Genomic DNA, 23799 nt, shown 5'->3' with positions numbered 1-23799 from the left:
AGGATTAAGGCCTCCAGAGGGTGCTTTCCATCTTGTATCACTGTAAGAATCTGTAGAGTAATCCCATTCTTTCCCAAATCCTTCTCTTTTCACAGATACCAAGGGGTCTGATCATATATGCTTTAGAGAATCAAAAGCTGAGAAGCAACTGTGTTTTCGCACTAACTAACAAGTCAAGCACAAAGTATAAGAATTATTCATTTTGTCCTGATACTTCACTGACAATGCTTTATGATAAAAAAGGGACTATGGTTTTGCTTTTTATTATTCAAGGCAGAATACTGAATGAGGTAAACTAGCCTTAACTAGGGCCTTCATTCTGCTAAGCAAACATTAAGATGTACTGTTAGTTTTAAAGCTTGTCTGCACTTCCTGTAAAAGCAGATTTCCCTAAGAGACAGCATCTTTAAGATACACAAAAATTTAAAAGTAAGTTGACAAGAATAATTCAACTGCAGAAACAGAACAACAACAATGGAGAATTATGAAAAGATAAATGATAAACTTATATACAAAACCAAAAAGCAAACATCCACCACCCAGATTTTTCTTAAATTAAAAAATTGTAAGTCTCTTCTAACTTAAACTGTAGACCTCTACATTTCAAACTGCAAACATTCCAGACCTGACATTAGCTCTACTCTCAACATTAAGTTAAAGCCAAGAAATTATTCCTTTCTGGTTTTGAAAGAATGTCAGAGGCCCTCATCCCTTTATGTTTGATTAAGCTTTCCCATTTTCTGCTATATTTTATGTGCCAATGTTAGCTTTCAAATTTAAGGTTCTTTTTTTTCTGCTTTAGAGTTACATTCAGATCTAGTATGATTCCTCTCCTCTGTAGCTGTAATTCTTAAGAAAAGTGACAAAGCATTTTTCATATGGACTAGCATTATCAAAGCAATTTATGTGCAGTAAACAAGCAACATTCCCAGTCCAGCAAGAGTCTCTTTAACTGGTATCAGTGTGACTGCTAACAAGGCAAAACACAGACAGTATTAAGTATCCTGCAAATGAACAAGCCTGCTTACAACTGCATTTTGCTAAAATCATTCATGTGTCCCTTGTAAATATGGTGCTCTGGCACTACACAATTACTTAGTTTCAAACTTCACTGAACTGAATTAGCTATTTCAGAAAGGGGAAAATGGAAACACTACCTCAAATCTGAGAGATAACATTGTCTGTTATTACTAAGCCATTTAACTTTCCAGTAAATAGTGCATTCTGAATATTTATTTTTTTGTGTTGTACAGCACTTATTATGGCTACATATGTATTTAGTCAGCATTCTCTCTACTGTCAAATAGCACCCTTTTGTGCAGTATAGGTTTGGCACCATCTTTACTATGATTGGCTGCTGTAATTCTAATTAATTTACACACAAAAAAAGAAGGCAAGCTAGTACTCTGCTGATTTTGCAAAAATATTTCAGAGAGAACATTTGAAAAAGCTTACTCCAGAATACCTGTATCATGGTGGAAAAATGCCCCCTCTAGAAAGATGGAAATTAGCCATACAGCCTAATGGCGGGGGGGGGGGGGGGGGGGGGAGAATGAGTGACAAAATATTACAGACGAAAAAAATTCTGCAGTACTTAGAAGTAAATACATATTGTGTTTGAGAGGACTACCTCTTTAAAAGGTGGTTAAGTAAATACTGGAAAGAAAAATCTCTTAAAAAGAAATTTAACTTTTTAAAATATAGTCAGAAGTCACTGAAGTTCGTATGTACTTTCAACACCAAAACTAATTGCATCTCAGCTCATTCTCCAAAGAGAAACAGACATTCAGTATCAAACATTTTTGCATTCTTACAAAGGAAAGAACGATAGCTCATTATTACTTCAAGTTCAATACTGAGAGAAGAATGCAGGAACCCAAAAGAGAATATTCTGATACACCCAATGTCTCTCAAAGTTAGATGAAGTCCAGAAACTGCAGTGAATTTGCTGTTTGGTGTCTCTATATAGGTTTTTTTTTTAGCGCACTTCTCTGGGTGTGAATTTTTTTTCAGCCAAGTACTGGTATCAGGCAACTGCAACAAGGTAAATTCAAAGAATCCCTACATGATTATGCAATGAATTAAACCTCATTCCCACCTCTATCCAATCTCTATACTAAAGCAGAAGAGACTAGAATTCAGATTATTACTTATTTAAAAAAAAAGATTAAATGTATTAAGGGAAACATTACCAAAAAGAAAAAGAAGAGAATTTTCACAAAGGCCACAATATTTTTTTCAAGACACTTTAGAAAAAACTCTAAGCTATTGTATCATAACCACATAGTAAGGCACATAATAAGAAATCAAGTAAATACATAGTAATTTAGGAATTAGACATTATAGTGGTAGAAAAAACTCTTGAGGTTTAATTTTTCTGCCCCCAAATGACTTTAACAAAAATAACTTCTTAAAAACTTGTCAAACTATCATAGTCCTGAATATTTTCTCTAAGACTGTAAACATTTTTATTCTTTAAAGAAATGTAAAAAAATTCTTTGAAATCAGGAGTATTTTCTTATTTTCTCCAAAATACTACTACACATCACTTCATAGTAAAAATAAGACATCAAACTTCCATTCCATGCTTAAGTCAAGCTACGTCTCTGATACCACATCTTGAAGAAACTTCTCAAATATCTTTTATTCCACAGAGAAGGCACTGCCTTTTCTCTAATAATTTAACCCATATGAACAGCACAGACTTATTGTTTTCAAAAAAACCCCTGGTAACATAAATACTATTTAGAGGACAATCCCAGTCAGTGCTTACTTTTCTTCAAGAAACCCAAGCACTATTTCACATTCAAATTATTGTTCAATCTGTATAGAGTAGATTCACCATTTTGTTAGAAATATTATTTGTTTGGTATATTGTAAAAGCACTCCAAATGTTTTGTAAGGCTGATTTTGGACAAGAGGTAAAAGGATGTTCTCTATAATTTTAAGTAGAAAATTTGATGATACATATTGTTGCTAAAGCAATTTCACAGAATCATCTTTCTATGGATTAATATTAAACTTTGATCACATACTGGCAGGTAAACTTAGGAAAGATCATTACTTAATTCTTTGTGTATGAATGAGCTTTTTCTTTTGAGAGACAGAGCTGGTCACACCTGTTTCAGTCCCTGTTTGAAGATTTTACTAAAACTGTGATGCAGTCTTAAAGGAAAGTTCACAGAAAAGTCAGATTGTAGATTTTGTGAAAGAAATTCGGAGGTGATGATTTTCTCCAAAGTCATGATTGTGAAGCGCAATGAGAGCTTGAACTGCTTCTTCCACAGAGCCCAGCTGGATAAGAGCCATTTTGTAATTGTGTCTGAAGTACAATAAAAATCATTATTAATCCTAACCAAATTTTCATTGCACTAGCCAACACAAGAAGGTGACACAAGTCTTTTTTCAGCCACATCGCACACACTTAACACCTGTACAGTGAAAGAATCAGAACTAGTTATGCACCTGCTAAAATGAGGAGATAACAAAACTATACAAATTTTGCAGATCAGTGGCCTACAGCCATATCATTCTTCCATGACACTGCACTTCAAAAAACAGGGTCAAAATAAGGCTTGAATACCTCTGAGAAACACTTGTGTTGTCCATGTATATGAGATTATTCTAGCAGGTATGATCATGCTAAAATAATGCTGCCAAGCAACCTTAATGAATATTAGAGCAGATTCATTGTCACCTTTTACATGACATTTTATATACACACATCTTGTATTTCTTTTTAAAGAAGCGAGTATTTACTTTCCTTATCTTACTTTGAACACACGTGGAATTTGTCAAAAGGCTGGATATTTTTCATTTAATTATGCTAATATAGTATCCCATTTAAAATTTTAAGATTAGAATTATCATAAAAATTGTCATAGCTGTACAGCTTTTGCCCATAGATACACGCACATGGAACATTGCCTACAGTTATACACACATGGAATTTCCCAAAAAAGCAATTGGCCATCTTCCAGGGTGGAAGCTTGCTCAGCATTTTTACAAGAGAACTTACTGGAAAAATCTGAAGGCTTTCACAGTAGATCCTGTACTGGCAAAAAGGTTCTTCAGATCATCAACAGTAACAGAAGGCCTATTTAAAAAAACAAACAAACAAAACCAAACCAAACCAAAACCCCCTCAAGTTGTAAAAGAGCACAGCATTCTGTGATAGTATCAAAATCACAATTCTGATTTCTAAATTAAATTTGAACAGCAAAAACTATCTTCACCAACTCAAGCCGTGTCAACACTTTAGACCAAACATCTTGGCTTTGACACTAAGATTTAGCACCACAGTGTGCTACAAAAATGCTTCAGACACATTCTACTGCTTTTCATCCTCCCCCATTATTCTCTCAGTTAAATTCAGATTGCATAAAAATCACTTATGATCTTAACCTGTACCTTCAGAAATACCTTTCATCTTGTAATTTCTGGGAGTGTGCTTCACATATTTTCAAATTTGGAAAGTCTTCTATTTAACTCAAAAAGCCATTTTCTAGGTGTCTTTTTTTTTTTTTTTCTTATTTGGACAAAATTCCATAGTTTTCCCTTTTCTCTCCCTGCACAGCTGCCGAACAAAAGAAGCCTGTAAAAACTTATGTTTGGCTGTCACTCCACACATTGTTGACAACATTCAACAGATAGGAAAAAAGGTTGTTTCAGTTTTAAAGAACACACTCCTTGACGCATTTTTTTTCAAAAAAACTTCCCCTCTATGTAAGGGGTCTGAATTCTGTAAAAACCATTCTTTCAGAAGTGTTAGAATGATTAAAAACTGTATCTACATTAACTAACAATGCCAGTGATTAATTTGATAAAGTAACTCCAGTACATTATCTTCAAAACCATGTCTTTAATCTTCGCAAAAATTTATAATACAGGACTTAATATGTGAAAAACAAAAACATATTCTCAAGAAAATGTAAACTGGTTTAAAACTCATAAAGAAGACCATTCAGTCAGTTATCCTCTTTGCTAGCAATAAAGAAGTGACAGTTAAAGGATTCACTTATTGTTAATTACACAGCAGAATGACCCAAATTCTCAGGAAACAGTAAAAGGCCAAGGTAATTTAAAGCTTATGTCAGACTTTGTAACTTAAGAACATAACCTAAAAAACATCTTTCCAAGAAGATCACACATGTAGATACTCACGGGATGTTGGAGAGATGCAGGGTGGCAGATGGAGGAAAGATGTTTTGGAAGTTCTTAGAGCCAGGCTTCTTAAAGCGATGTAAAGGGCTGTTGCTGTAGTCCTTTGTCAGACCTTGGTCCTGTTGTCCCTCATGAGGAAGTTGAACTGCCTGATATTTTGAAAGACTAGCATGGAGGACCTTTCCATAAAGCGTCAGTCCATTCAAGTAGCTGATAGCTAACAAGTGGAAATAAAATTTGAACAGGAATGAAGGGAGAGGGGGGAGAAAAAAAAAAAAAAAAGGATTCTCTGCATACTAATATTGTCTTCTATTTAGTGTCAGATTTCACATTCTAAATGTAAACTGCACCTTCCATGTCACCAGGTGGGCCACGTCATAACATTATATTTAAAACAAGTATAAGGATGTAATACAACCTCCAGTCTAAATGAAACAAAAATGCAAAACAGCATTTCAATAAAGAGCAGTTGATTATTCTTAAATAGCTAGATACAGGATAAACTACAGGAAAATTGCATGATGTATTAGTAAGATAAACTACAGGAAAATTGTATGATGTTTTAATTCTAACATTTACTGGATTGAGATTCACAGGATTTTTTTAAATCACTATAGGAAAATAATTTGTTTACATGAAAGCAAACAGATCATAATCATATACAAGGAAGGGTTTGTATGTAGTAGTAAAGCATCACAATGATGGATTTATTTTGTTTATGCTTGTCACTGACAGATGGCAAATTCCTCACCTATATCACACTCATGCTAGTCTGAAGCATAACTGTGCCTTAAAAACCAGTACCTAATTGAGCCTGGAATGCATCAAAAACCAGTACCTAATTGAGCCTGGAATGCATCTGCCATCTGAATCAAAGCATTTTCTTTTCTGTTAAACATGATCTTCACACGATGCACATCACCATACACACCTGTGGAAATCCAGAAAGGAAATTTGTCCAGCGTATTACTATAAACAGCACAAAGGCAAGTCTGTTTCTTTTTACTAACATTAGTATTAAAAAGAATAATCAACTTGTTAAACAGTTTGGTTAGAAAATTAGTATGAAAGAGAGCTTTAAAGTTTGTGTATTATTTTCTGAGGGGAAAAAGCCCAGGATCTTAGTCATAAAACTGCATGGTTATGTTCAGCTTTTAAATAGTCCAACAGTGTTAAAAGTCCTCTTAACAGAGGCATGTTAAAATACTACTATGACAACAAACATTGTCCTCTACAACTAACATATGTGCCAATTCTGTACTCCATTTCTTCTGATGCAATCTTTGTTTTTTTATCTTACTCTGCTTTCCCATTCTTTGTAGTAAACAAATTGGACCACACACTGAAAAATCTTTTGACACCGTAACCATTTTGCCTTTTTGGTACCTGTGGCCTACAACTGTTGACTCAAATTATTGTAATTTTGAAACCAGCAAATTCTCTTTTGTGTTTTCTGGACAAGGGCAGAACAATGGAGCTTGCATTAACCAGCATGTGTCAGATAAATAAAAAGAATGCTAGCCATGTAGTTTCTCAAGGTATATTTGATATATCTTACCAAACAGGATGAAAAGTCCATATGGTGTGATGGCCTGTTTAAATGATAAAATTAGTATATTATTTTTAAAACCATGCAAATAAAGAAATCTATTCCATAAGTGCACGGTAAACAAAAAGAATGGAAGAGATACTGCACACTAAATACATAAACCTGTCTCTCCAAAAGCTATTCCCTGCAATAACTACAGTGTTTAGTGCTCTTGTTAATATATATTTGCTATGCACATATAAAATATTTAAACAAGCTAACACTTCAGCTCATGCATTTTCATCAGTCAAGACCCAGTCTGTCATGCCGAAGAAGTTATTAATATTTTAAGTGGCTTAATTATTTGAGCTTAAGTCTTTCCAGGCTGGCAGTTCATTCCCTGAAAAATAAAAAACATTTGCTAAACTAGAAACAGAAAAGAGCATTCAAGAACTCCTTTGTATTTTCTAAACAGCAGACAACACCTACAAAACCAAAACCAGTTGCTTCAAAATGTGTTTGCTTTGTCTTCAGTTTTGTCCCCATTTCTGTACGTGACCATAACATGCTAAAGTGATACACATAATGTTTAACTGTTTATATATGAAGCATATAGAAAGTTGTATTTAAATTGAATTTAAATTACTAATTTAAATTCAATTAGAAGCTGTGAACAGAAAGCTACATATTGAAAGAAATAATTTTTCTTCAGTGATTTTTTATTAAATCCTTCTGTTCCAAGATCCCCAAGTACCAAAGAATATAATTTACAACCTAATGCAGCCAAATATTCAACTGAGGCAAAGGTTTTGCCAGTAATGAGTACTAAAAATACCTGGGTATCAGAAGCACTACTCAGACTGTCTAGCCCTATTTCTTCTGAACTCACAACATTTGAAATGTGTACCAAACATACCTAAGTTATTTAAAAACAGAAGATACTGCAGCCTAAGTGTAAGCCCATATCTTTTATCAGCATTTAGTAATAAGGAACAATTACTATCAATGTAAAATTTAAACACTTCTATAGTTTATCCTTCTGGCCCAAATGTTTTAATTCAGCAGTTTATTTAAAGAAATTTCTTAACCAAATGACACTGCAATATTTCTACTAAAAAAATGTTCTTTGGAAGACAAAACCAGCTAATTTAAAAGTCAAGAGAGAATGTTCAAATGCACACTGAAATATAAATCAAAATAAGGTCAACCAGATTTTCTATACACAGAAAAAGAAGTGACAGGGCTCAGATAACCACTACTGAAGAACAAGTGTTACACAGTTGCCAAGAAATATATTTACAACAATTTATATTTCCAACAATTAATGTTGTTGTACATTCTTATTTTTTACCTTTTTAGAAGTTGAGCATTATTTAATGCATTTATGTTGTATCATGCACTGCAGCACAAAGTTCTACACGACAACTTCTTAGATATAATTAGTATTTAAGTAAAGCAGCAATGTCCTACAAATAGCTTTGACCTATGGTTCACATACGCCTATTCTTAAAAAACACTCTAAGAGTCAGAGAATCATCCTGAATAATCAGTCACACAAAGCACATCCACAGTAGTCATCAGGAATTAACCGATAAGATATATTGACAAATCAAAGAAAAAGTGACTTGTCTTAAGAGTCCTAATCTGCAGCTGTTTCTTTTGATGCTTACTATGGAATTCAGCTATTGGTACAAAAATGGAGACACAGCAATTACTTAAAGATTAAAGTAACTGGTCAACAGATTTTTAAATCTCAGCAATATGAAGATAACTTCCATTTTGCCAATAACTCCTAATTTTATCAGTTTTATGGTGGAGTGAATCTAATGAGTGCATAAACCAAGAATTTTACATGACTGTAGTAGAACTGTGTATCAACAGTCAAGTAGAATTGTGTTTTAAGCCATGGCCTTGGTAAAGCTTGATTTTTATAAGAGATGTATATTGCTTTTAGTTAAGCACAGATCAATGTGTAATATTTGAGTAACGGGAGTAAGCTTATAGAACAGTCTATGTAATTTCCAGTACAAAAATAACTATCCAAGTTGTCCTTGGAAATTTTACTGCCAACACATGAAAAAAAATCTGTGTGGTACTATGAAAAGTGAACAAGTATTTATTAACTTTTAAAAATGGATTTACAGTGATGTCAAGAGCAAAGTGCACCTGTTTTTTTCCTCTCCAACGTGGGAAAAGTTGCAAAACTAGAAAGATCCTATCTTTCTTTGAACTGTACTTGATTTGGCATGCTTTTATCTCCTTTTCTCTTCCCTTCTGTTTCTCTAACTCCTCATGATTTTTAAGAAATGAAAAATTCTTTGGCTTCTCTAGTGATAAAGTAGCACACAGAGGAGTCACTGACAGAGATACCAGTAAGTTTAGTCTTAATATATGTTGTTTACCTCTTCAAACATTTCTCACATCTGACCATAGACTTTTCTGTAATTACTAGCTACACTGCTAACATAGCTTTCCTAAAGTAAATTGTTTTAGGAAGCTTTTCACTGCTGACTGGAGTTTTTAAACCTCATCAATATTGCAAACTATCTCAAACAAGAATAGAGCTGTCCTGTTTTTTATATTTTCAGCATAGAGATTTCCTCCCTCATTCCTTCAGCTAATGTCAATTTGCAAGAAGGATTCTGGCAGTTGATACAAGTTGATACTTGCATCAGTGCCACCAATGAAACTTACTTCAGGGTTGAGGTTGCTGACTAGTAAAACAGAATTTCCTGGAACACCAAAAACACCAGGAGGAGTCATCGGTCCAGGTGTGGTGACTGTGAGAGAACCAAATGCTCCAGGAATACCTGGAACTGAAACACCTGGAAGGTTATTAATAGTATCACTTGACATCTCAAAGTGGAAAAGACATTTTAGAAGACAAAAGCAGGTTATGTTTGGCAAAAACATCAATATTCAATTAAAAAAATGCTTTTAAGGAATTTAGTTATTCCTAGTATCTGAGCAATAAAGAAGAAAGCACCTCCACTCCAGAGATTAAGAAATACTCAGCTACACCAACAGACCCAAACAAAAGGGGACATAAATCGCAGCTCAAGAAAAAAGAAAAATAATTTAGCACAAAAATTTATCCTGTGCTAGAAAGGAAAAGATCACTGATTGTAGAAGACTCTATATTTCTCATTTTATAGCTAGAAAAGGGGAGACTTCCTCCTTTAGCTTTGAATGTCACTGAAGTTCTTCTGATTCTTAGAAAAACAGACGCTTAGTTTCTTCTCTTGCTGGTAATCTTTACCATGGCATTTAATTTTTTCCTTACTGGAAAATGATAAATTACCTCAGCATATATTTTTAATTACAGAAGGTAATTTTACTGAATAATATGAGAAAGAGAATCAGAAAGACTCAAATCAACATTGTGTTCTGACTGCTATATTTGAAAACAATTTGCTCTGAACACAGGTGCATTCGGATAGACCACTAGCCCCAAATGCAAACACCACATTTTTAGAAAATAGAAACCTACCAGCAGCTCCAGCAAAGCCCATGCCTGGGGCAAACTCAGCAGGCCTTCCATATGATGAGAAGGTAACATTTGGGGTGCCTAAAGAGAGCAGACACACCTAATTAAAAGATATTTTAAAATTTTTAGAAAACAGAAGAGACTTCAGCAATGAGAATCAGCTTCCCATGTTGATACGCTGACTTTGGTCCATGATTACCTCTTTTATAAATCTTCTGGGTTAAAAACTCTCATTGAAATCGAAGATTCTATGTTCTACAATGACAATTTCCAGCCACTTTTGAAAGCAAATATTCTGATCAGACTCAACGACCCTTTCTAAAACAAAGTCAGGGCAAAATGTAATTTAGACAAGTTTGAATAGGAAAGCACAGCATAGATTAGTATCCTTTAAAACTTAAGACACCTGTAGTGCAATGTTCAATGTTTCTTATTCACACAATGGAAATGCATTCTAGACATTTTCTGGAAGTAAATGCACTCAAAGACATTTTGCAGTGATGAGACACAACTATTTCCTGGACATTTCTAAAACCAGTACAGGCTAAATAATACAAACAACTACAATGAATCTGAGGTTCTGAATTTTACTAGCTATTGAGATGCATAAAGTACATGTATTTTGCTTTTTAAGGAGATGTACTTTCCCAGATTGTATTACTTCATAAATAGCCAGTGTTTTTTATGGTTCTCCTGGCAATCACAAGCATTAAACAGATTTGGAACACCAGCATATGGAGAGTGCCAGCCTCGAAGATGATTTTCACATTAGTATGTGGAGTTAAGTGCTACCTGGGGCAGCACACAAACTTGTGTTCTAAGAGGCAGTTAGATACAAGCTTGAGTTGTGGATTCTTTCATATGTTAGTACACTAAATTTTTTTAAATGGGGCATGTATAATCAGCAAATACATCCTGCAAGCCTGGCACTATGTCTGCTTTACTACTCAGACCTCCACCATTGATTAAAATAGCTACATTCACTAACAAACAGTTATTGACAGAAATAATACAACACCAGAAGAAGTATCCGTTATGAATTACAAAATCAACAAATAAAACAGACACCACAGATCAAGTATTCATGAATACCGCATCACATTACACCTCCTCTTATCTGTAGCAACAAAGTGTCTTTCATACAAACAACTGAATACATTTATCACACCAAAGCAAGTCATTGTGTTCTTGAAATACACGCACTGGTGCATTATACTGACAAGTTTTGGCAATATAGGTATTAATCACTTATTCACAATCCAAGAACGGTAATGGAAACATTAATGAAGAAATAGATAAAGCGGTTTTATTCTGCCAAATAAGACCTGCATGTTGCAAACTGATACCAAAGTCAGGCATGTAAAAACTGTCAAACAGAGCTAATGCAGAAAGATCTGGAATTCTTTGTTGCATTTTTTTACATGTAAAATCATTTGCTTCATGGCTGGCAGCTAGCTTTCAAAGCAAGCTAATTCATGTATCTCTGCTTATGCTGACTAGGTGAGGGAACTCTTTAAATGCAAAACATTCATAAAATCTGCTTGTTTATAGTGCAGTATCTTTTCCACCAAAAACAAAACAAAAGAAAAAAAGAAAAAAAAAAAGAGGAAATTACAAGTTTCAAGAGCAGTTCAGTTTTGCTATTAAGATAACTTGAACTCTACAGAAAAAATGGATATATTATTCTGATAGATACCTGCTTTATCTTAGAATTCTCCATCAAAACTATGTCCACTAGTAATAACACAGGAAGTGTAAGTGCTGACATGACTCCCAACATCTTTTCCTCATGTCATGCAACTGAGGACTATCAGGACATACTATGGCAACATATGCATGTTGTTACCACTGACAGAAATGCTAGAAGCATGCTTCTCCCAGTCTATAACTATTTTTTTTAAAAGAAAAATACCTATGTAGCTGCTTCACTATGACTGCACTACAAATTTTGATACAGGCATCAGCCTCTTCTTTACACCAGCACCTCTGCTGTTCTTACTATTACAGTAAAAGTTCACATTGAAAATGAGATTGCTAGCAATGACAAGCTTGGAAGAGTGAGGTGAGAGGAAATGGGTAAGTGTTCATGTGCTACCCTCCAAAAGCATTTGTACAATGTTATCTCTACCCTACAAGCAAGTTTGTCCTTATCTACGCTAATTGTACTTTCCCTTTTTATTGACATTTCAAATTGTGTAAGTCTAATTAATAAGAACATATCAGATCTATAACAGCACATTTCCATGATGCTGTACGGCAAATACTCAAAAAAATTATAAAAATGGTTGTACATTATGTAAAGATCCAAGGCCTAACTTTAGGAGGACCAGCAAAATCAATTAAGAAAGTAGTGACTGCAACAAAGCCAACTATCTAAAAGAGCAAACCAAACCCAGTATCTGCCCTAGCAATCACAAAAAACTGATGGAAAAAAGGGAACTCTTTCCCAGCCCTTGCTACTCTTCTAACCAACTGGACAGCACTTAGATACCTATTCAACAGCTGAGATAGTTCTTAGCTGTGTATTATTGCTAATGGTTGTCATTAGAGAGAAAGAAAAGTAGCTAAAAATCACTCAAATTGCATTGTGAGCACTTCTGCCAGGTCAGATTAATCTGTCTGGTGATCTGCATTATTACCAAAGTTGATTAAATGAGCACGCCTGAGCTATTTATGCGAAAAAGGCTTCTTCAGTGTGGCTTCAAGCAGACACTGTCTCCTCTATGCCATGGAAGTGACTTTCTAATTTCTAAAATTGTATCTTTTAGAAGGTGACTACAAAACATACAGAAATAAGCATAGCATTTCTAAGTTTCTTACAGTTTTGTTTCTTACAGCTGGCAGTTATCCTAAAATACCAATGAACAAGTGCTAACACCCTTAAAACACTTCTTTTCAAGCAGCTTTAGGGAACCAGCATCCATTTTGAATGACTGACATTGACCATTCTGATATGTAACATTTATTATACTACCTGTATGAATGGTATTTCACAGCATTTTACAAATGTAGCTTTTTGACAACACTTTGACCTTGCCCAAAAGCATTCCTCATGTTATAATTTCAGATACTCATATATCTGGAGTAGGACTTTCTGCTCTCCATACAAACTTTACTGGACCTAACAAACCAAAATATATGCAAAATGTACCCTTCTATGAAGCCAATATGAAGCCAGAGCATAAATACAACATAAAAAGCATAACGATCTTATTGTATATTTATCACTAAAAGTGAAGGTTTCTTACCAAAGGCAGGTGGAACTATGCATGGCCCCAGGGGCAGATGGCTATCACCAGGAGGAAGGTCAAGGCGAGTGAAATCTCTGCTTTTTTCATTGTTGTACCTCACCTTAAGGCTAGCTAACTTGGAGAAATCAATACGCAGAGTGCAGCATGCAGTATAAATACTTTGGCCATCGAGAGCCTGAAGAAAAATAAGTAAGTTTTCAGAGACAAAACACGTAGTGGGTAAGTTTATTTTATTTTCACCCTGCAATTGTATCCTATCAGAAACTCATCTTCTGTTTTTAAGGTGCTGCTTTTGAACACCAAGTAGGCAATTATACTGCCGCTATCCTTACCTAAACATCCTGTGTAGAGTACTAGTGTAGTCCACTAATTAGTAAGTATTGTCACCTTGTGGCAATGCACAAAACATAGCTTTAAGTACGACTTATCTTTCCAGCTGTGCTTCTAATCTTACTTGTCTCCTACTCAACTCAACACACGGTATCAGATGCTAGTAGTGATACTAACTTGGAGATTTTTATTGTACAGAACCGTCCTTTACATATGAAGGGTCTAGAGCACAAGTCTTATGAGAGGTGGCTGAGGGCACTGGGGTTGTTTAGCCTGGAGAAAAGGAGGCTGATGGGAGACATTATCGCTCCCTACAACTACCTGAAAGGAGGTTGCAGTGAGGTGGCGGTCAGTCTCTTCTCCCAAGTAACAAGTAACAGGACAAGAGGAAATGGCCTCAAGTTGTGCCAGGGGAGGTTTAGATTGGATATTAGGAAAAATTTCTTCACCAAAAGGGTTGTCAAACATTGGAATGGGCTGCCTAGGGAAGTGGTTGAGTCACCATCCCTGGAGGTATTTAAAAGGTGAGTGGATGTGGCACTTAGGGACATGGTTTAGTGGTGGACTCAGTAGTGTAGGTTTACAATTGGACTTGATGATCTTTTCCAACCTAAATGATTCTATAAAATCCATCTTTTTAAGAGTAGCTATGCTCAGAGAAATAACTGAAGTAGTATCTTCTGACTATACCAGCCATAAAAGAATCATGATGGATGAAGGCGGAAAAACCAGTCAAAAGATACTAGTTTGTTATAATTATTTAATATAATATGGACTGAAATTATAATTTCTGTGAAATAAGGTATAATTTATTATTAATACTGTTCTTTAAGAAAAGATGCTATTGCTAACACACAGGCTATAATCCCAACTACCTTTACTAATTTCCAATATATAGTTAATCTCTGAAACACATAGTGAATTTACTTACCGGACTACAGTGCAAATAGCAGTAGATAAATATTCTGTGCCTTTAATTTTGAAGCTGAGAATAAAGTCACCTTCAATAACAAAAGTAGGGTAAAAGTTCCATTCACTCTAGTCTTTTGGTAATTTTTTGAAAAACTGAATGCTGAATACCACTTAATACTTAGCAGAATCTATTCTTCTATGTACATTCTATGGGAACTTTCAAATTGATTTTATTTATTTACTAATATTGAGGTGTCCACATAGGTTAAAGTGAAATAGAAAGTGTCTCAGGCTTAGTTACAAGTAAGTGAAGTATTTTATCTTCTGTCTTTATTTTTTAGTTCACAGTTCAAGTATTATAATGTGAGGATTTGTAACGCTGCTGTCCCTTCTGCAAAAATCTTTGAGGTCTCAGCCCTCAATATTTAATTATCAAACTACTCCGCGCTGAGGAAAATAACAGTATTTTCTAGAAATTAAAATATTTAGCTATTGTAAGGAAACTAATTCTGAAAGTTGTTTTGAAAAAAAACGTATTGGGTTTACGTAGGAAGCTTTTAGTAGTGGGGGGGCTGCTGCCCCTCTGTAGGAAGAGACCAGGGGCTGCCCCGTGCTGGACAGAGTGAGTTCCAGCCAGCTCCAAAACAGATCTGCTGCTGCCCAAAGCAGAGCCAGTCAGAACACTGGGGGCACCTCTGTGATAAAATGTTTAAGAAAAGGTAAAAACCACTGTGCAACAGCTGGAAGAGAGAGGACTGAGAAAAGTGTGAAAGAAACAACCCTGCAGACACCACGGTCAGCGAAGGAGGAGGAGGAGGAGGAGGAGAAGGAGGTCTGGGCACTGGAGCAGAGATTCCTCCGGAGAGGATCATAGCAAGGCAGACTGTCCCCCTGCAGCCCTTGAAGGTCCACAGTGGAGAAGGTATCCACCTGCAGCCCATGGGAAGGACCCATGTTGGAGTAGTTTGTGAAGGACTGTATCACATGGGGAGGACCCAGACTGGAGCACAGGAACAGTGTGAGGAGGGAGGAGAGGCACAGACAGTGTTATGGGAAGACCACAACCTGCATTGCCTGTACCCCTGCGCCACTCAGGGGAGGAGGTAGAAGGGTTGGGAGTGAAGCAGAGCCTGGGAAGAGGGAGTAAGGGTGTAGGGAAGGTGTTTTACTTTTGTTTTTTGCTCCTTACTATCCTACTCTATTTTTAATTGGCAATAAATTAAATCAATCTTCCCTAAGTCGAGTCTTGTTATGCCTGTGATGCTAATTGATGAGCAATCTCCCTGTCCTTATCTGGACCTATGAGCTTTTTCATCTTATTTTCTCCCCCTGTCCTGCTGAGGAGAGGAAGTGAGAACAGCTTGGTGGGTGCCTGGCACCTAGTCAAAGTTAAACCACTGCAGGAGATACACCTAAAGTAGGTGAGGTTTTCTTCATTACTAAGAATGTGCATTGTAAAAATCAGGATACAGCATGTTTGATATTAAGGTGAAAACATTGATTACTACACATTTCTCACTGAAATTCAAACAAGTAAAACATGGAATATTCATCTAATCTCTGGGCATTTAACTACAGTACTCTTAGTATTGAACCTCACTGAAAATATTCCATTTAGTTTGAAAGGCAAAAGACTTTTTGGTTGACTAGTTACCATCACTCATCACTACTGACAGGTCTGATTTCTGTGTTTTTATGTTTGCATAACATGAATATGTTTGTGCATTTATGCTTGCAGTTGATGATAGTGTTATCCTCTTAACTAATGAGGGATGGCAAAGTTATACATGTGCAACAAGTGTGTTAGAATGATGAGAAGTCATAAAGTTAATGATCAAGCTATTCCTAATGTTCCCCATTTACCTGGGGAAAAAAACCCCCACAAACAAAACAAAACAAAACAATCAAGCTGAATATGCTACACTTACCATTTTGGCATAATATGCATTCATTGGATGAGCATACTGGATCAAAGCTTGGAACACACTGTTCTTGGTGAAGGTGATAATCTTCAAGACAGATCCAAATTTAGAGAAAATCTGACAAGGAAAAAACATGGACTTTCAGAAACAACGAATAATTCATGCACACTAAAACCTAGCATTTAATACTTTATATAAATTTCTGAAAATTATTTCTTTTCTGACAGCTGAACAGAAATTGAGTAAACTCAGAATTTTATTTCAGGTAAAAAAAAATAAATTAAAAAAGAGGCTACAAAAGATGGGGAAGAAGGAGAAAATTTCCTTAAAGTTTTAGCAATGACGGTTCAACTAAGAGCAGGGAAGGCCAGCCCAAACAGGCATTTGTCTAATGTCTGCAGAGAAATTGTGGAAAATCAGAGTTGAGGTTTGAGAAATGGACTTTCACAAGTTAATTGAGATGGGAACTGCAAAATGCCTTGCAAGGTATCCACCTTTACATTCTGTACTTCAAACAAATTCTGCAAATTTGGTGACCAAAAATACATCTTAAATAGTTGATATGCCTACAAATGAATCACGCAGACCCACTGTACTAACCAGAAGAAAAAGAAGGAAAGAAGAAAGACAAAGACCTAGTTTAAATGAGAGTGTGCACTACATGAAGGTGCCTATACAAAAGCAAAGCCACAAAGAATGAGGAAAAAAAGTATAGCAAGGACGTTATCATGCAAGTTCAGAAAAACTATGTCCAAATTAACAGTGGAAGAGGAAAGGTGAGTTTGGGAAGTACTAGCAGTTTTAGAACAAACTGTTAGAATTGATGCAAAGTCAGGAAAGCAGACACCCCCCGCCCAGACAAGTATTAAGCCTGAAATGGAAAGAAAGGCCAGATGTAAGGACAAGCATTTCTTGCCAGCCTGTTAGGCCTAGAATCATGGATGCAAGACACACTGTTCTAACCCTTTGTGCCCAGTTTTTCAATATCTCAAAAACAAGCTTTTTATGCTGCAGTCATCATTTTGTGGTAGAAGACAGAACACCAACCTTTTTCACAGCAATTTAAAATTAGCCATTGAGTTCCTGTTCATAAAGCACTTCCCCTTAAGAAAGGCCTAAATACAGCTTCTGAATACATGCTTTTCCATGTTTATCCAGAAGACTAAATAGACCTTTTTAAGATAATGAAATTCAATGTATTCCTGTTTGGGTTTAAAGCTAAAACCCACTGTTGTATATAAATTTTGTTTCTGCAAAGATAACACTGAATATTCTATTTCTTATAATAAATATTTTAAGGTGAATTGTGGTAAAAGAAAGTGCTAGTTACTTGACAAGCAGTTATAATTTACAAAATATAATTTAAGTTTTGGATGACAGCTTGCCTGCTAGTGTTCCATATGATGCTATACTGATTAGTAAATATTTTCATTTTCATTAACCTTACCACACTTACAAAATAATGTTACATTGTAACTATGAGGCACAAAATGCTGCTGTAATTAGAGCAGATTATCCCCTGGTAAGAACCCCAAATAAGCTCCCTTTTCAAAAATTGCTTAATTTTCTAGACCTATTGCAAAAGTAGTTGAGTGAAGGTCATTGGGCAATTCAAAGACTGAAAATATAGCTCTGCTGCACTGAAGTAAACATTAATCAAATTAAAGTAAATTAACATGAATCTCCTTCCACTGCCTGCTTACCAAACCACAGAAGATTAGATCCAGGAACTGCTGTTGCAATATTAAACTAGTACAGCTCCCATAACCACAAAAGTTTGTTCTCAGGTTATTCTGAGTGCACTAATAATCCTAAACAGTTGACATACTATTTGCACGAGCTCAATAATGAGAGAACAATACTCAGAGATACAAACAAGAGTTTAGATTAGGCAAATTGCTACATCAAAGTGACAATTAAGTGTCACCAAAGTGACAACAAGTGACAAGGTGGGGAGATACAGAGAAAGAGGAAATATTAAAAGGTAAGATGAAAAATAAAGTGTTGGTAGCAATCAGCTATTATGCGATATGCTAGTAGAGCAGCAACAATCTTGTTCCAGGACTGCACCTTCTTGTAAAAACATCCCTATTATTTTAAATCACATTAATTTGAGAAACTCATATTTGGGGCATATTTATGATCACACAAATTTACTAGTAATTACAAAAGCGTCAAGTATAGAACTGCTTGCAATATTTGAAAAAAGTATTGATAAATCCTTCAGTCACAAAGACATAGTCTTGTGACTTATTTGTTTTAAACTTACAGTTCTCAACAGCATAGCGTGACTCCTAGCAGGAGTTATGGTAATGTCTTTCGTAGCTATAGCCCACCACTATTCAAGGCTTTCAGAGGTAAAGTAAATGGCATTCTAATAGTTGATGAACAATCAAAAACTTTTGTCCAAGCAACTATACTTGTACAGTACATCACTTGCATTGAATTATAAAAGTGAATATAAAACCCTAAAATTTAATCTAAACTACAAAAGTTACTCACTATAAAGAGTGCTAAAATATTGGTCCACAAGTTCATAACAATCAGTATTTCACTAATTCATCATGTGGGCAAAAATTAGAAATAACATCTCAGGTTTGTTGCTACTTCCACAGAAACCAAGGAACTTAAAGAAATGAAAGACAACATGAAAAGCTGAGTACAGAAGCTCTGTTTGCTAGATTCCTAAACTGCAACAAATCATTTTAAAGTGACAGTCCTCATTCAAGCAATTAAGTAAGCACAGGTACTTTAAAAAAAAAAAAGGGTTTATGGCTTTACAATGGCAACATTGGAACAGATTTTAACTATCTTTTTAAGCAATCCTCATTACCTGACACAGCACGTCTAAAGTGACAGGGTAGAAAAGATTTTCAACAATGACCCGAAGAACAGAACCTTGACTTGGAAGGGGCCCACCTTCAGCAACGGGAGTACTTGCAGTAGCCTGGTTTCCAGACTGCATAGCATTCATAGCTTGCAATGCAGCTTGGGCTCTCTGAAATCAAGACACAGCAGAGACCACAATTAACTTACACATACACAAATTATTCACATCTAAACAAAGTTCTCTTACAAAGTGTCCTGGTTTCAGCTGGGATAGAGTTAATTGTCTTCCTAGTAGCTGGTACAGTGCTATGTTTTGTATGCGAAGAATGTTGATAACACACTGACGTTTTCAGTTGTTGCTAAGTAGTGTTTAGTCTTCAAGTCAAGGAGTTTTCAGCTTCTCAAGCCCAGCCAGTGAGAAAGCTGGAGGGGCACAAGAAGCTGGCACAGGACAAAGCCAGGGCAGCTGACCCAAACTGGCCAACAGTGTATTCCATACCGTGTGATGTCACATCCAGTATAGGAACCAGGGAGTAGGTGCAGGGAATCGCCACTCGAGGACTAGCTGGATGTCAGTCGGCGGGTGGTGACTGGGGTTAAACCACGACACAAAGAAAAGCATGTAAAATGCATTTAAAATGCAACTTTTAAAAAACATATTCCCTTTATCTGATTATCGTTTCAAATCCCATGATAATAGGTAAATCATACCTCTTCCTTCCCTTCCCACTCCCCTAAAAATGTCAGATCATACTTTCATGGAATTATGACTTTCTTTTTTAGACAAACTTGTCACTACTTTGTAATGCCATATAGACACAATTTTGCTTTGACTCAGTAAGCTTTTGTCATTCTAGAGATTTTCCAGCAAATCAATATGACGACAGTATTGTAATAGACTAACAACCAGTCAGTGTACCAACAACTATTTGCTCTGCTTTATTAGTATTTCATTTTCTTCAGGAACCAAGTTTTGCTGGGGATAAGCTTAAAAGTGCATACCCTGCTCTTTTTTCTGAGCCAAGATATCAACCATGAAAATAAAGACCTTTAAAAATCTCACTCCTCAAACTGCCTCACTGGGACTTTGGAAGTCTCTACACTTGTTTTTGATGGGCTTTCTTCAAAAAGCTCTTCAGACTACCTCTGAGAGCACTATGGAGAGATGTTCCTTTCCAAGTGTAGTGTTGTGACTTGAAGTCACGTCTCAGTAACACTGTTTCCTTGGAAGATGGACTAAACATGGCACAGGGTAAAGATATTACCCAGTTTCAGAAACAGGTAACCCTGCAAAATAATCTGCACTTCAGGCCTAAGTCTAGATGCTAGGTCAGCAATGTAGTGTTCAGCTGCTCTGCTAGGTCTCTAAAACTTAAAGAAAAATCAAATGTAAGAGTCATAAGTGCAAAAAAAATTATTTTTTTTTAAGTAGACAATGATGGTTTTATAGAAGGACAAAGTAATACTCTGAGAAACAGATACAAGGAGTCTTATTTGCAAATATGAGTATAGTTTTCCTGAGGCTGTTACATTTTTACCCTTAAAAAAAAATCTTATTATTGTATTTGTTTGTTTTTTGCAGATAACAAACCAATCCAGCAATCTTGGAGGAGGAAAGAGACAAATAACATCTATTAGATTGACAAGCTTGCAAGATTTCAGTGACTTTTGTGTCAGCACAAATTAAAAATGAGCATGAATTTTTGCAACATTCTTACAGAAAACAGAATTGTGATACACACATCATATTATATAAATTATGTATCTAAATGGCAGGTCAATTGCAATTCATTCAGCAGTCAAAAAATCCAAATGCATTTCAAGTACAATATGATGGTTTGTATACTTTGATCTTGTCATTCAAAGAGTATTTCCTTGTTTGGAGATCAGGATTAAAATCAGTTATCTGCAATGTTCAATTCATATTCTTAAGAAATGAATTTTTAGTACTTCAGAAATACAAGGAAGATATTAATTCTGGTGTTTGGCATGAAGTTGCGCAAAACCCTGATGTTTTATCAGTGATAATACCCATTTCATTGGATCTAGGGTTCGTCTTAGAATAAACAGTCAACATTAAAAAAAAGATAACACTATTAAGAATAAGCTTGAACAACTTAAAGATGATGATTTGCTATTCCTGAGTTTGGCAATGCCTTGGAGCAGTGCCAACAACAAAAATTTTACAAAAGCAGGTTACATGACCCCTCACAATAACATCCATATCTGATAAAGTAAAAAGCTTCAAAAGAGCTTCTTTTTGGGCAGAAAGGGGTTCATCATGTAACAGCTGGGTTTGCTCTTCCATGTGTTCTTCAGATAGCATCTACAGACCCATGATTAGCAATTAACTTTAAGAAAACACAAACATATAACATTGAAGTGGTATGTTTTTGTGGTATTACTGCTACTGTATCATGGACACAATAACATGGGGAAAAAAATCAGGACTAATTACTCAGAGAAAAGATTTGCCAAACAAGACATGATATTTGTTTCATATTCTGAAGCTATTGAGAACTGTTACCTAATGTTAAAGATTAGGAATGGCAAAAGTTCTTCCAAAACATATTATAAGCAAGTATTTCTAAGTAATGCAGAATATAATAGCAGGGCCACCTACAGCAGGCTGCTTAGGACTGTTTCCAGTCAGGTTTCTAATGTATCTGAGGATGGAGACTCCACAACCACTCAGAACAACCCATTCCAATGTTTGACCACTCTCACAGTAAAAAAGTTTTTTCTTTAGTGGAATTTTCTGTATTTGAATTTATGCCCATTGCCTCTTATCCTGTCACTGGGCATCACTGAAAAGAGTCTGTCTCCACCTTTTTTACTCCCCCCTCACCACATAGTTGTAGACGTTGGTAAGACACACCCAAGCCTTCTCTTCTTCAGGCTGAACAGTCCCAGCCTTCTCCGGCCCTCCTTGTATGACAGATGCTCCAGTTCCTTAACCATCTTCACGGCTTTTTCCTGGATTTGCTCCACTATGTCCACGTCTCTCATGTACTGAGAAGCCCAGGATTGGACACAGCATTCCAGATGCGTCTCATCAGTGTTGAGTAGAGGGGAAGGTCACCTCCCCTCAATCTGCCAGCAATGCTCTACCTTCTGCAGCCCAGGAGGCTGCTGGCTTTTTTGCCACAAGGGCATGTGTGTTGTCCACCAGGACCCCCAGGTCCTCCTCCACTTTCCAGCTGGTTGGCCCCAGTGTACTGGTGGTACCCAGGGTTACTCCTCCTCAGGTGCAAGAGTTGGCATTTCCCTTTGTTGAACTTAAGAAGGCTCCTCCTGTCAGTCCATTTCCCCAGCTTTTCAAGGTCCCTCTGAACAGCAGCACAACCCTTTGGGGTGTCAACTATTCCCAGTTCTGTGTTGTCAGCAACTTGCTGAGGATGTTCCCCATCCCTTCAGCCAGGACATTAATAAAGATGTTAAACAGTGTTGGACACAGTATCAACCCCTAGGGTACTTCACTAGTGACTGGTCCCCATCTGGGCTTCATGCCATTGGTCACAACCATTTTAGCCCTTCAGATCACTTCACAGTCTACTGTATTTAATCAGTTTGTTTATTGGGATGTTATTGGATACAATGTTGAAAGTCCTACCAAAGTCAAGATAAACAACATCCACTGCTCTCCTCTCATGCACCAAACCAGTCATCTCACTGTAAAAGGCTATCACATTGGTCAGGCATGACCTTTTCAAAAACCCCTGCTGACTTTTCACAACTACCTTCATATCCTTATGACCATATCCTTATAACCATTTGGAAATGGTTCCCAGGATTAGTTGCTCCATTACCTTCCCAGGGACCAAGCTATGGCTAATCAGCCAGTGGTTCCATGGATCCTCCTTCTTGTCCTTCCTTAAGATAAGAGAGAGATTTGCTGTCTTCTAGTCCTCAGGAACCTCCTCCAATTGCCATGACCTTTCCAGGATTGTAAGAGTGGCCTTGTAATGACATCAGTCAGTTCCCTCAGCACTCACAAGTGCATCTCATTAGGGCCCCAGACTTTTGTTTATCCAGTTTGTTGAAATGTTCCTTAAGGAGATTCTTCTCTACTTCCTTCATCAAGACTTTCCTACTGTTCTCAGTTGCTTGGTATTCCCAAGGACAAGTCTTAACCACTAAAGACTGAGGAGAAGGCATCCAGTACTTCAGCCTTTTCTGTGTCCTTTGTTGCCAAGGGCCCCTGTCCCATTCAGGAGCAGACCCACATAGTCCCTAAATCTTCCTTCTGCTGCTGATACACTTTGAAGAACCATTCTTGTTGCTATTCACATCCCTTGCCAAAGCTAACTCCATGTGGTCTTCGGCTTTCCTAACCACATGCCTGCATGTTCAGATAATGCTCTATATTCTTCACGG

The 23799-nt window shown here is 36.3% G+C and overlaps 1 protein-coding gene across 1 annotated transcript in view; it reads right to left on the bottom strand.

The window, feature by feature from the left end:
• Window positions 1–2337: 2337 nt before the first annotated feature.
• The window catches only part of PTBP3 (polypyrimidine tract binding protein 3), a 48433-nt gene continuing 26971 nt past the window's right edge, over window positions 2338–23799 (bottom strand). Inside the window, exons 5-14 of the mRNA XM_049796140.1 lie at window positions 19427–19591; window positions 16600–16710; window positions 13427–13604; window positions 10182–10259; window positions 9386–9516; window positions 6722–6755; window positions 6002–6094; window positions 5164–5380; window positions 4019–4096; window positions 2338–3322 (exon numbers count right to left, since the gene is read on the bottom strand). Coding sequence (XP_049652097.1) covers window positions 3190–3322; window positions 4019–4096; window positions 5164–5380; window positions 6002–6094; window positions 6722–6755; window positions 9386–9516; window positions 10182–10259; window positions 13427–13604; window positions 16600–16710; window positions 19427–19591 — 1218 coding nt within the window. The 3' untranslated portion in view covers window positions 2338–3189. The remainder of the gene's footprint in view (window positions 3323–4018; window positions 4097–5163; window positions 5381–6001; window positions 6095–6721; window positions 6756–9385; window positions 9517–10181; window positions 10260–13426; window positions 13605–16599; window positions 16711–19426; window positions 19592–23799) is intronic.

Source organism: Accipiter gentilis, chromosome Z (assembly GCF_929443795.1).
Source record: "Accipiter gentilis chromosome Z, bAccGen1.1, whole genome shotgun sequence".
Classification (NCBI taxonomy): domain Eukaryota; kingdom Metazoa; phylum Chordata; class Aves; order Accipitriformes; family Accipitridae; genus Astur; species Astur gentilis.
This window is presented reverse-complemented; position numbering and strand designations above follow the sequence as displayed.